Source organism: Elephas maximus, chromosome 17, assembly GCF_024166365.1.
Source record: "Elephas maximus indicus isolate mEleMax1 chromosome 17, mEleMax1 primary haplotype, whole genome shotgun sequence".
In the NCBI taxonomy this organism is placed as follows: domain Eukaryota; kingdom Metazoa; phylum Chordata; class Mammalia; order Proboscidea; family Elephantidae; genus Elephas; species Elephas maximus.
Window position 1 is genome coordinate 48,080,994 of NC_064835.1, and position 13,554 is coordinate 48,094,547.

Here is a 13,554-nt window from a genome sequence, read left to right on the forward strand (position 1 = left end):
CTCTCAAACTTAATAGGCTAGATACCAAACCTTAGTCTTAAATTTTCCCCATGAAGTCCTATTTTTATGATTGAAAACATCATTGTTCCTATCCAACCCAACTAAAACACTAATAATTATCTTTGATGTTCCTCTAACTGGTCCACCTCCCTAAATCTAAACTTCATTGAGTCACCCGTTCGAGATGTCAAACGCTGCACTAGACATGAAGAGATTACAACTCCTGTCCTCAAGTTCAGTCTAATAAGACAGACTGACATAAAATTATGATGTAAGATGTATGAAGTACCACAAGGACACACAGAAGGGCACCATCTCCGAGAAGAGGGAGAAGTGGGGTAAGAAATTCTCAACCAGAGAAGGGGGAAGGAAGACGAGGAGGAGTATCGGAGGCAGGGAAGGCTAACAGCACAAAGGTACACAGTTTAAAAACTGCACCATGCTTCCTGGACTCGAAGAAACATGGTATGACGGGAGCTTAAAATGCAAAATAAAGTCAGTCTAGAACTGTTCCTCAGCCCCTTCTTTTTTCTTTTTCTTCTTTCTTGACAGTGTGTTGAAGACCAGTTATTTTGTAAAATGCCTCTAATTTGGGTTTGTCTTATGTTTCCCTGTGTTACGAGTTGTGCGGAGTATGCATTTTTGCCAAGAGCACTATGAGTGATGTGTTCTCAGCACATCGTATCAGGAGGTACATGATGGTGATGTTAACTTTGACCTGTTGATGAAGATGGCAACCACCAGGTTTCCCTGCTGTTAGTTATTATTTTCCCTTTTGTAATTAACAATCTGTGGGAAGACAGAATGCATTTCTGACCATGTGTCTTAGTCATCTAGCGCTGCTATAACAGAAATACCACAAGTGGATGGCTTTAACAAAGAGAAGTTTATTCTCTCACAGTCCAGGAGGCTAGAAGTCCAAATTCAGGGCACTGGCTCCAGGGGAAGCCTTTCCCTCTCTGTCGACTCTGAAGGAAGGTCCTCATGATGCATCAGTCTTCCCTTGGTCTGGGAGCATCTCAGCGCAGGAGCCTCAGGTTCAAAGGACATGCTCTGCTTCCAGTCTGCTGTTCTTGGTGGTATGAGGTCCCTCTGTCTCTGCTTGCTTCCCTCTTTCGTATCTCAGAAGAGACTGGCTTAAGACACTGCCTAATCTTATAGACCTCATCAGTATAACTGCAGCTAATCCATCTTACTACATCGTAGTGATAGGTTTTATAACATATAGAGAAATCACATCGGAACGTAAAATGGTAGAAATCATACAATCATAGAAGGGAATCATGATCTAGCCAAGCTGACAGATATTTCTGGTTACACAATTCAATCCATGACACCATGTTTTTACCTGATAAAAAATGTCCATGTTTGAATGTTATTTTATGCAAAGGCTTGAATATTAAGAAAGATAAATGGCTTAAACTCTGTGTAAGAACTCTGAAAAACTTAGGGAAAAAATATAATGAGACACAAGAAGAAGCAATAGACTAGGATATGGAGATGATGAAGAAAAGCACGTTAAAGAGAAAAAAGAATGGCAATCAGCGTACTGAGAGCAACGTGGAAAGGCAAATGGGAAATCTGTGTAAATAGCTGAGAACCTGATAATTTTGATCCTGTTCTCATACGTCCCACTCTATCTGGTTCAAATATGCCTTTCGTAGTTACAAAAAAATGCTCAATAAATATTTGTTGAATGAATGAAAAAAAAAGGCAAGATTAAACAGTTGGTGAGAAATGAGGCTGGAGAAATAGGCAGACACCAAATGATGGAGGGAATCAACTTTCCAGATTATTCTGTATTCTGCAAGCTGTGGGAAGCCCCTGGATGAAGGTTTTTAAGTGACAGATACGTGGGGACCAAGGCCAGAGGAATGTAAGGAGATTTACTATAAGGCTTTTGGATAGCTAAAGGCAAGAGGTGAGAGCCTGAAGAAAGACCAGTAGTGGCACTAAAAAAGGCGTACAGAAGAACCAAAAATATGTGCTCAATAGGGAAAGTGTGAGACCACGAAAAGAGATGAGAATGCAGGATGAGACACAAGTCCGAGTATTTCCTGAGGGGGAGAGGAGGACATGGTGAGGTCAGTTTGAAGCGTACTGACTTTGAGATGCCTGTTAGACTTCTTTAGACACAATCATCATCGCTCTTCTCTTCTAACTGTACCAGGCTGAAAATGTGGAGACGGCAGGATCATATACTGATTATGCATTTTTAAAGCCAAAGAACATTATGAGCCACAGGGAGCCTCAAAAAATCATGAGGACGAGACAAGAAGCCTCACTGGAGCCAGGCAGCAGGGACCGCTCAGCTCCAGCCTGCTGCTGTGATAAGGAACTGCCACAGGGCCCAAGTGTTGTCGTATCTTGCAGTTTTTTCAAGAGAAACTGGAAATCCAAATTTTTAGGTGTACTTTTCACATCTGTAGAAGTTGGCAACTAATTCACAGTTTCTTAAAATGTTGTGTTAAGGTCAAACCTTAAAACAGATCTGTATGTTTGCCTATGACCACTTTCTGACCTGTGGCCTAGACATGCCCCACCTTACATCTGTCCCTAGTTCACAAGTGAAGAAGCAAGGGCCTGGCCCAAGCTGCAGAGCTCCTAGCAGGGCTGGCAGGTGATTCCAGGTGTTCCTCTGTCTGATGCTTCCACATGGTCACACGTCTGGTGCTACTGTTTCCCACGGGGCTGGACATGAACATTACATATACGTTTCCTTGTTTCCCCCATAATGGACGAAATGCCTTTTTCTCAGGAGTTCAATAAGCCTTAAGAGTTTTACTCACTATTGCAGGCCACTGAACAATTTGTTCAGAAATTTCAGGAGATTTGCGTTCAGCCAAAACCAAGTTATGCTCTACTAAAAATGCTCTCCTTAGAATGCCATAGACTTCAATCCATTTTCTCTTCCTCCAAGACTCCCCATCAAACTCCACACACACCTAGACAAATAGAAGTGAAAAAAGGCAGAGTTGTTTAACAGAAATAAATATTAAAATGCCCAAGATGAATTATACCCTTATTATTCTACATGAATTTTTTTTCTCAATATTCTGTCCCTCTTGCCACTCCCTTCGCTTCTCAACCCACAATAAACGTAACTTGACATGATCAAGCTTTGGCTCCCAAACCACTTTGGGAAGAAGTAGTCAAGGGCTTTTGGGGTCAGTCTCTGCCCCCAAAGTAACCTCTAGAAAGCCCACAAACCCAACTCAAAGGATTTTCACATATTTAATTAGAGGTCTGAGCTTTGGGAGTTGGAAGGCACAGATGTGAAACCCAAAAGTAGTACTTATCACATTGCACTGTAATTCTATGTAGACCTTTTCTTTCGGTTCGAGATGACCCCATCACCCCACATCCTCAATATCCCTTTGAGATGAATGAGCTGAGAAATTTACCTCAGTGTGGAGTCTAAGACTACAATATTGTTTACTAGATACAGAAACAGGTAACTGATAATTGACCCCAAAGTTTTCCAGAACTATCTCTAGCTTCTTATATGAAAGTCAACCTACCTTTGAAACATATTTTTAAAGTAATTGTGAAGTTTCGCACTTTTGATCTACAAAGTATCTTTTAATCCTAAGGTTACAACGCTTACAACCTAGTATAAATATTTTAAGACACAAAAAAATTCAAAGTGAGAAGTCTAAGAGTCTTTATCAGTAACCCAGAAGTTGGAACTGTTCACAAAATCTTAAAGGTCAGATAACGTGTACCAAACCACTCTGGCTCCTAGCTTCCTGAACCCAATATGCAACCACTTAATTTATTTTAAATCTTCTTTAAAGGTTTTTCAGTTTTTTTTTTTTTAATTTTAACTGATATGTTTTGCGCAAGAATCACTATTTTTATTTGATTTAAAATTCCTTTTCTTACTAAAGAAGTCTCTCATTTCTGGATTTCAAGAATTAATACATCTATCAACAGTGTTCATAATTTTACAGATATCAGTCATATCTCCCTTTTCAACCCTTAGTTTACTAACTTGCATTCATCTGTCAGAATCCAGCTCAAAAATTCCTTCCCCAAAGAAGCCTTCCCTTATCAAAGAGCCTCCCTCTCAAGAGAGGTCCCCTTGCGATCTGTACTCAAAGTCCTGTACTTTTCCTTCCTAGCACTTACCTACATTTTGAATTACGTATCTGTGGTCAAATGACTGACATATTACAAATTCCAATGGGTCAAAATCTGTGCCTGATTCTGTTCACCATTGTGTATCATTGGTATAGAGACCCTAAGCAGTACTCAAACATTTGATGAATGAATAGATTTTTAAGAACTTTTCTTCTATTTCTCTCATTCATTTAAAACTTCCCAGCTGATATAACACTAGCCCCATTCCCAAATCTTCTCCAGTCTTATGGCTACAGAGTATCAGTCTAAATTCAATGAAATTCAGGACTCACCCTACTCTTCTCTCCAACAACAAAGCGAGCATCCCTAACTTCCCAGGCAACTTCCCCAGGAAGATGCATATCTTCCTGGGATGGCAGGCTTTTAATCTTGCAGTTATTACTAAATACTTTCCAAATCAGAATAAATGCAAGTATGCAAACACTTCCTATGTGGCGAGGCTCGGTATACCCTTCTCCTTCTGTATATATGTATTCCATCACTATAATCACCCAACTGGTCCTTCATAGAGGAATTCAGAGAATTTGCCCACCTTCCTTTCTTTTGCCATAGCCACAGAATTCAGGTCCTCTTGTATCTCCTAAATTGGCTAGTCTTTCTGCCCCAGACTCATCTCAGCCTCAAACCCAACCTAACTTTAGGCTACAAAGTTTTCTCACCTATCAGTAATGTGGTGTAAGGGGAATAAGCATGCATGTACTTCAGATTCTAAGAGATCTGAGTCTGAGTCATAGCTATGTTCAAGTTTTCTTAGAATTATTTTCCTTGCATAAAATAAAATACACAGATTACAAAACAATCAAGTTACATTGAGATAGAGGGGTCTATGGGTCCCAGGTTGACAACCCATGCTTGAGTCTAAGCTCTCTAAATCTTGTTTTGATGGCTCCAGAATGAAAGTAATAATACCTACACCTCATTGAATTCTTAGGTGGATTAAAGAAAGACAATATACATAAAATATCTGGCAGGGAGACTAAGAAGTCTGAAGACCTCCATGGTAATTCAAATCTTACTGGGGTATCACTTCTTAAATTAGGAGTGGGGGAGGAGAGGATTTTCATTATCTAATATTCAGCTAAAAAAAGTAAAGGATTAAGATCTTAAGCGGTGTCCCCAAACTTAAACAACATCACAATTCTTATCACTACTGAAAGATTAAGATTAACCCTAAATCAAAATTCAGATAGGGTCTCTCTTCCTATCCCAATTTTCGAGTGATGTGGAAAAAAGTTTAGTACCTTAAAAATAATTTAAGTTTATGACTTGGGGGTATTAGGTTGCATTGGTCAAGGATTCACATTAACTTAAAAAAAAAAAAATACCTGTTGCCATTGAGTCAGACTTATAGCGACCCTATAAGACAGAGATGAGCTGCCCCACAGTTTCCAAGGAGTGCCCGGTGGATTCGAACTGCCGACCTTTTAGTTAGCTGCCGTGGCACTTAACTACTATGCCACCAGGGTTTCCAAAGAATGACCAGTTCGTTTCCTCAAACCAGGGGCCTCTTGCGTGTTAGACGAAAGTGATAACCACTACACTGTGGAAACTTACACTAACTTATTTACGTTAACTTTAGCTTGGAAAAAAAAATTTTTTTTTTTTAATTTTTTATATAAATGATACCAACAGATCAGGAGCTTTCTTCAACATTCTTTCAGAAGTTTCCTGTCAAGACCCATATGTGTCTTTCATTTGTGCCTTAAGGTCTGAGGTTCTATATGTTAAGACATACAACCCTGTGTCTGAAAAGCCTCTTCTGCAGATATTTCTATAAAAAGACATACAGGTATGAATTCAATTTCAGGAGGACTAAATGACTTGACCAAGATCATACAACGTGATAGATGTAACAAGCTCCCATTTCAAATTGGGCTCTTTCCGCCACGCTCCCTCAGCCCACTAAGGAGATGATGCTGTTTATGCTTTCTGACTCCAAATGCCCAAAAGAGAACAATTAACTCTAATTTGCTGCCTAGAATTTCCAAATTTGCCACTCTTTTGGAAGGGCATTTTGTAAATGTATACCTCATTAGCCGATCAAATATCTTGAGCAGATGTTGGATATATCAAATTATTTCCAGCTAATTTTTTTCCCAACAGAAAATCTCCTTAGGATAAATATGAATTAATATTATATCTAGGCCCCAAAACTCCCACTTTTTGCATACACTAATCTCACATATGTACAGAATTATGAAAACCATCAGAAAGAAACAAGTAGAATGTTTCCGAGTTCAAAAGAAGGCACTTACAAAATGGCATGGATTTTGGTCAAGAAGTTTTGAGTTACCTATCTACTCTATGCTCAGCAGTAGATGCTGGATACCATTTAATACTCCACAAATAAAGAAATGAATCCCTTATGCTTCTATTTATGTCTTCATACACCTAAGTAAAATACTTGCCTAAAATCCCAGAGTCTGGCATTCAATTATAAATGGTAAACAGTTTTTAATACACTGTGCTAAGAGTTTCTTATTTTACACTGCCTGACTGGCAAGAGAATTCACCAATGTTCAAGTTCCAATTGTACACAATGATGAAAGGCTAGGCATTGGTTGATGCACCCAATTGTACAAAATGGCTCTATTTATTTGCTAAAGACATCCTTGAGGACAAAGATGTGGTAGAAGACTCAAAGAAATAAGGCAGGTTCAAAGGAAGGGAAAACACAGATATACAAGGGGGAAGGAAGGTATTCCCAGCATGCATTAATTATGTGAACAAAGCCAGTTAAGAAACAGCTTGCCCCACAGAGTCACGTAGAAACACTAAGATAAAAATAAGGTTAAAGAGGTCCATATGACCACACCTAACTAAGCTCTGTGTCCTTCCAGATGAAAAGAATGCCATTGCCCCATCAGTAAATTCTTTCTAAACTGCTTTTCCATGTAGAGGTAATAATTTTATGATTCCTTCCTTGCGTTGTTCAAATATTTGAGCATAAGCTGTAGGCCAAGCACCGTTCTAGGTGCTGGGGTACAGAGACCAGCAAAACAATGTCCTGGTGGTTCAGTGGTAGAATTCTTGCCCTCCATGCGGGAGACCAGGGTTCATTTCTGGCCAATGTACCTCAAGCGCAGTCACCACCCATCTATCAGTGGAGGCTTGCACGTTGCCGTGATGCTGAACAGGTTTCAGCAGAGCTTCCAGCTAAGACAGACTAGAAAGAAAGGCCTCGTGATCTACTTCCAAAAATCTGCCAATGGAAGTGCTATGGGTCACAACAGGTCAGGCCCTGCCACTGATCATGGGGATGGTGCAGGACTGGACAGTGTTTTGTTCCACAGGAGCCACCCTGACAGCAGCTAACAACTTCAAAAACAACCTCATTCTACCTGAATATTAAAGCCTAGTGTGTAAAAAAGTATGGAAGTATACTTTAAAGAAATTACTTAACTTACTTAAACCTAAATTTCTGGTATTAAAAAACGTAGGCTGCTATCTAGAATATCTGTGAGGATTAAATGATGTACTTGCCACATAAAAAGCACTTAATCATCGTTATCTAGTGTTACAACACCTTCACTTTAACCTCTTTGTAATTAACTACTAGACACATTGTCTTTTTATTATCTAAGGAAGTAACTTTGTTACAAAGTCTCTCTTTAGGTAAAACAGACTTAACAAGCTTTGGCCTCATTAATATCATCTTCAACTAACTGAGCAAGAGAAGGCAGTGCTGCTTCAGCAGTAGAATTCTTGCCTTCCATGAGGCAGATCCAGGTTCGATTCCTGGCCAATGCACCTCATGTACAGCCACCACCTGTCTGTCAGTGGACGCCTGCACATTGCTATGATGCTGAGCAGGTTTCAGTGGAGCGTCCAGACTAAAACAGCCTAGGACGAAAGGCCTGGCAGTCTACTTCCCAAAAACCAACCAATGAAAACCCAATGGATTACAAAGTCTGATTCCATTGTGCATGGGGCTGCCGTAAGTCGGGCCAACTCTGACTGCAGCTAACAATGACTAAGCAAGCTGGTACAAAGTTGAACTAGTATTAGAAGAACAGGAACATACTACCCAAATTTTATTTATTCATATTCAACTCAGCACCCAATCTTACCTCCCAAAAAAACTCAATGCCCAAAAACTCAGGTGTAAGCATGATTTCAGTTACTAGGGCTTCAAACAGGTTCTTTTTGGTTTGAACCCTTGCTGAGAATTTGCATTTCCACCCCACATACACTGAATCAGAATCTCCATTTTAACAAGATCCTCAGGTGATTCTCACATATAATAAATCTTGAGAACCATTGCTCTACTGGTGGTTCTCAGAGCTGGTCCCTAACCAGCAGCATTAACATAGCCTGGGAACTTGTTAGAAATGCAAATTCTCAGCAGGGGATTGAGCCAGAGCAAACCTGTTTGAAGTTCTGTTGTTACTTAGTTCTTGCATGCATCTCACCAAGCACAATTAGATTACAGTGCTTTAAATCTTATTTCCTTGTTAATACAACATGGGCCTTAAACTTAAGTCAGCTACTTCATCTCTTACTCAACTGAGGAATGCAGCAGTAAGTCATGATTAGATAAAAGAAATCAACAGACCTGCACCTTCCATGGGGGCTGAGTTGTGAAGTCTGCAGGTAAGGAAAAAATCAAATAGAGTCAAACGCTCTTGAATTGAAATCCCCATTATCTCCAAGTTAGGGAGTTGGGTGCAGCTGAAAAGACACACAACCAAACCTGGATTCAAATCCCCACCTCCACCACTCCGCAGCTAATTACACAACTCTGAACAAGACTCCTTTTTCTAAATTTATTTCCTCGTTCTGGAAATACCACCACCAACTCAAAGGTTGGGGGGGAGGGGAAGAACATGACAATTTAAAAGAATACATACAAGGGACCTCCTGCCTAACTCAACAGGTCCTCAATCATCGCCAGGGAAGGGAACCCCTAGTCTCTCTCTTCATCTGCCAAAGAACCAAAGACTGGAAAGTTCAAATCAAACCTTGTTTCCATTCAAATCAGATAAAAAGAAATGCACTAGAGAAAATTTCACTTGGCAGGTAAAATAAACCATGACAACTATGAGTGAAATCTAGTACACAAAGCCCATTTTTTGTAGAAAGGATACTAGCCTAAAGCAAATAGGTTGGTCATCCCTACACCATACCACATTCCCTCTATAAACATCAAAGCATGATTTGCTACAAGAACAAGTGGTAGGTAAAAAGGAGAAAAACCAAACCTCACAGTGTATTTCTGGAATCCTTTTATGGCACATTCCTTGGTCATGAAGAATAATGGTTAAGAGGGCGGCTTCTGGAGTCAAGCCTTACTGGGGGTTGGGCTACACTTATTCCTAAAAATGTGACCTTGGGCAAGATACTTAATCTCCCCAGTCTCAGTATTTTCATCTGTAAAATGGAGCCAATACTCTTGAAGAACTGCTATAAGGATTAAAAAAGGTCATGGCTGTGAAGTGCTCAGGATGATGGTTAAATGCTCAATTGTCACAACTCCATCTAAATATGAAGACAAGACACACTGTGTAGGCTCAACACCACACATCCCTATCTCCACAAGACCTTACTGACTAATACTGGTCTGGGTATGCACTGTCACCTAAAAGTGTTAAAACGAACAGTGTTTCAGAAATCAACACATATTCAAACTGCTAATACTAAAACTTGATTCCTTTATTTGAGCATAGTTTCCAAGAAAAAGCAAAGATGAGGACCAAGTGAAAATACTGAAAACAACACATCCATTACCCAGGGTGCAAACGTCTTCTGTTCTGACAAGCTGACTTCAAACTATCACCACTTAAGTCTCTTTGTTAGGGACTTTTATCTGGTTATTTTTGCACAAAGGAGTCTTTGTTGGTACAAATGGCTTCCTTACTGGTTGTTCCCAGGCAATCTTTTCATACCAATACTACTATTAGGGAGAACCTCCAGGATTCGTCCTTCTTTGAAAAACTGAAAAAGGTTCTGAGTGTCATTCCGATTAAAAATCACTTGCTGCACTTGTTCCCATTTCCTTCCCTCCCCGAAACACCCAAGTGCAATATTTCAAAGACATTCCTCCAACACACCATATATGGGGCAGCTCCACCCCACCTTTCCATATATGGTTATATCCCACACCCACCTACCGGCTCATCACGGGCAACCAGGAACCCACTGGAGCCCTGACCCACCGCAAACGGACACCCACCTTAATACGCCAAACAAAACTAAGCTCCTCCCTCTACACTTAACCCTTCACTTCTAACAAGTCTGAAGGTTTAAAAAGTTGATAAAATAAATTAAAAGGAACAAATAAAAAAACCTATGGAAAGCACTTTCAAGACATTAGCCCTCAATGTGATTGCAAACGTCATCCCCTGGCCCAACTTAATACTACCAACAGTGCTTCTGCTTCGGAAAAACAATCAGACAGCCCTAGCGAGGCATTGCGCGGGCAATAACAAAGCGTGTCTGAGCAGCCCCAAACCCATTATTTAACACAGCAGCAAGGAACTCTAGGCCAAACACATCTCGGCTTTACACAACCATTTCAAAGACTTTCAAGGTCTAGTATTCTGCACCCTCAGATCAATGCCAACTTTCTAGTCACCGTTTTCAAAAAAGGGTGTGTGTGGGGCAAGGAGGGCTGATTGTCGGTTACCAAGGTAACTACCAAACGTCCGACTGCCTAGGCCGGGGAGCCTGTTTACCTTCAGATCCTTCTTAGTAACGTCCATGTGGGAGACAGCTCGAATGGTCCCAGAAAGCCAGGGCCACTCGGCAACGCGCTCCACGTCCCAGCTGTCGTGGCTGCCGTCGCTGCCGTCGGCTGCAGACAGACTGAGGAATCGCTTCCCCACCAATACTGGCCAACTTTCTCCGAGCGTGAGCACCATGGTTTCCACGCCTGCAGGAAGGGCTCCTCCCTGCAAAAACAAAATGAGGTGGGGGCAGCCGGTGGGAGGGGGCCAGAAAGAGGGCGGGGTACGTGGGAGGAGGGGGTCCTAAGTCTGCTCTGGGGGGCAAGCACAGGCGGCAGCCGGGTGCGACCCCGCACCAAGCCCTCCGCCCGTGCCATCCCCCCCCCACCCCGGCTTCCTCCCCCACCGCAAACACGGCGGGGCACCGCGTGACCCGCGCTCTCTTAAGTTTCCCGTTTCTGAAACCTTCTACCTAAACGCAGAGGGAGTAAGGGGACAATTATTTGCGGCGTAAGTAAATTTTAGAGTGTTCGCCCCTCACCCAGGAAAAGAACAAGCACCCCCCCAGACCCCCAGTGTAGAGGGCCTGTCGCTGGCTCCCAGGTCCCTGCCCGGGGAGGTCCCCGCCCCGGGAGGCCCTGCGGAAAGGGGGGACCTAGTCGGCGGCTCGACACTTGCCCTGATGGCCCTCCCCGCCCCCCACCCCTGCCCCTCGCATCCCGGCTGCCGATCCCCTGACGCCGATGGCCCCGACTCTGCCGTGGCGCTGGGGCGGCGGGGCCAGCGATTCCGCCACCTTCACCTTTCTTCCTCCTCGCCCAGCTGAGGCCGCGGCACTCTTACCCCGCCTCCCGGCTCCCTGAGTCACTGGTGGCCGCCGCCGCAGCTTCCAGCCGCCAAGCGACTCTAGCTCTGACTTGGTTCAACAGCTCTCACAAGACACGCACAACCTCCCAGGCCCGCCCCCTCGGAGCCGCTTCCACCACTCATTGGCTGAGTCAAAGGAGTTGGGCGAGGTTCGTGGAGAGATAACCCATCACTATTGGTTGGCTACATGAGGGCGGGGCTAGAGAAAAAAACAATTCCCTGGCTGTCCCCGCCCTTTCCCCCTCCTCCCTCTTCCGACTCCTGAGCGACCCCCGTTAAATTAAAGTACACAGAGAGTAAGCGAGAGATCCCTCCGCCACGGGCTCATTCTTTACATTCGTTGCCTCACGATGTGCAAAAAGTCCCGTGAAATCGGTTATCAACTCTGGGTTCCGAAGGAAAAATGCCACGGCGCACAGATAAAACTGAATGGCGAAACCTAGGGCTGTATGTGCCTATTGGATTGCTCTTCAAGTGCGTAGGCTGTCGAAGGGAGATAGGCCTTCCACTTGGCGGAAGAATCTCATAGGAAAGGGGCGAGGGCGGTGCAGCGACAGAGGGGGAGGGAAAGAGGGGAACGTGCGGTTTCAGGCGTACTCAGCTAGAGGGAGGAGCGACAGTGCTCTGGGGGCTTGTGCGCAGGCGCTTCGCGTGTTGTAGGAGCAGAGCAGAAGCTGGAGCTACGGTTGCTGGGTGAAATGGCCGCGGGAGGCGCAGGCGCACGCACGTGGTGCTGATCATGGAAGTCTAAAGTCCGCCATTTTGGAAGAAAAATGAAGAAAGGCTTAGAGTCATTGGGTACTGATGTTCATTAAATCTTGAGGAAAAGAAGCCAGTCAATACAGTGTAGAATGGTTTTTTATTTTTATTTTTTATGTGGAGACAGGATGAGAAGATATTTTGAGACTTCAAAGGAATTGAAAAACCAGATGAGGGCAATAATGATGCAAGAGATATTAAAGGTGAAAAGGAGGTGACTTTGAAGGACGAAGGAGAAGAGGTCATTGTGTGCTCTGGGCTGGAAATTTCTTCCCTGAATAATGAAGAAGAAATGGAATGAAGGCATTGAAGACCTCTTTATACAGGTATTGAGCTGATAATTGACGTGGAATCACATTTAATCCTCAAGATAAGTAGGGAAGTGTTCATGTTCCAAGTTTTAGAAGTGTGGAAACAGAATCAGAAAAAGTTCAGAAACTTATTCCAGAGATTTATGGTTACAAGTTAACTACAGGTGTTGATTTGAAATATAAATGTTTTGAAAATATAACATTAAATAAGTTCCTAAAGTTAAGAATACACATTAGAAGAATTAAATTGAATTTATAATTTGCAAACCATTAGACAGGGAGAACATGGAACAGAGAAAATCTATCCAATCCAACACAGCAAAAGGCAGAAACCAAAGCAAGGAAAGAAAAAGAAGCTGGAAGGAAGTATGGTAAATAGAAAAAAGTAAAATGAGAGAAGTCCAAACATCAGTATTTACAATAAATATAAATGGGTTAATTTTCCTCATAAATTTAAAAGACATATTTCAGATTAAAAACAAAAGACACCTATAAATCAAGCACAAGCAACACTCCTACAACACCACAGGAAGCTTGAAAAAATTGGAATAAAAGTTTTACTAATCACATGTAACCCTGGTGGCATAGTGGTTAAGAGTTCAGCTGCTAACCAGAAGGTGGGCAGTTGGAGTCCACCAGGCACTCCCTGGAAACACTATGGGGCAGTTCTACACCGTCCTATAGGGTGGCCATGAGTCAGAATCAATTCACCGGCAATGGGTTTAATCAAATGGTAATCAAAGAAAAGTAATATAGTAATATTACTACAATTGAAAGAAAAAACTTTTAAAAAGATGGAAGGGTTTTAT

At 42.4% G+C, this 13,554-nt stretch overlaps 1 protein-coding gene across 3 annotated transcripts in view; it reads right to left on the minus strand.

The window, feature by feature from the left end:
* Positions 1–11,753, minus strand: part of KDM3A (lysine demethylase 3A) — a 63,741-nt gene extending 51,988 nt beyond the window's left edge. The window contains exons 1-3 of one of the 3 annotated variants that reach the window (XM_049856756.1): positions 11,652–11,753; positions 10,818–11,033; positions 2,790–2,945 (exon numbers count right to left, since the gene is read on the minus strand). In XM_049856756.1, the coding sequence (XP_049712713.1) occupies positions 2,790–2,945; positions 10,818–11,003 (342 nt within the window). In that variant the 5' untranslated portion in view covers positions 11,004–11,033; positions 11,652–11,753. Of the gene's footprint in view, positions 1–2,789; positions 2,946–10,817 lie in introns of all 3 variants that reach the window. The other 2 variants (XM_049856757.1, XM_049856758.1) reach the window with 2 other exon arrangements.
* Between the last annotated feature and the right edge of the window lie 1,801 nt (positions 11,754–13,554).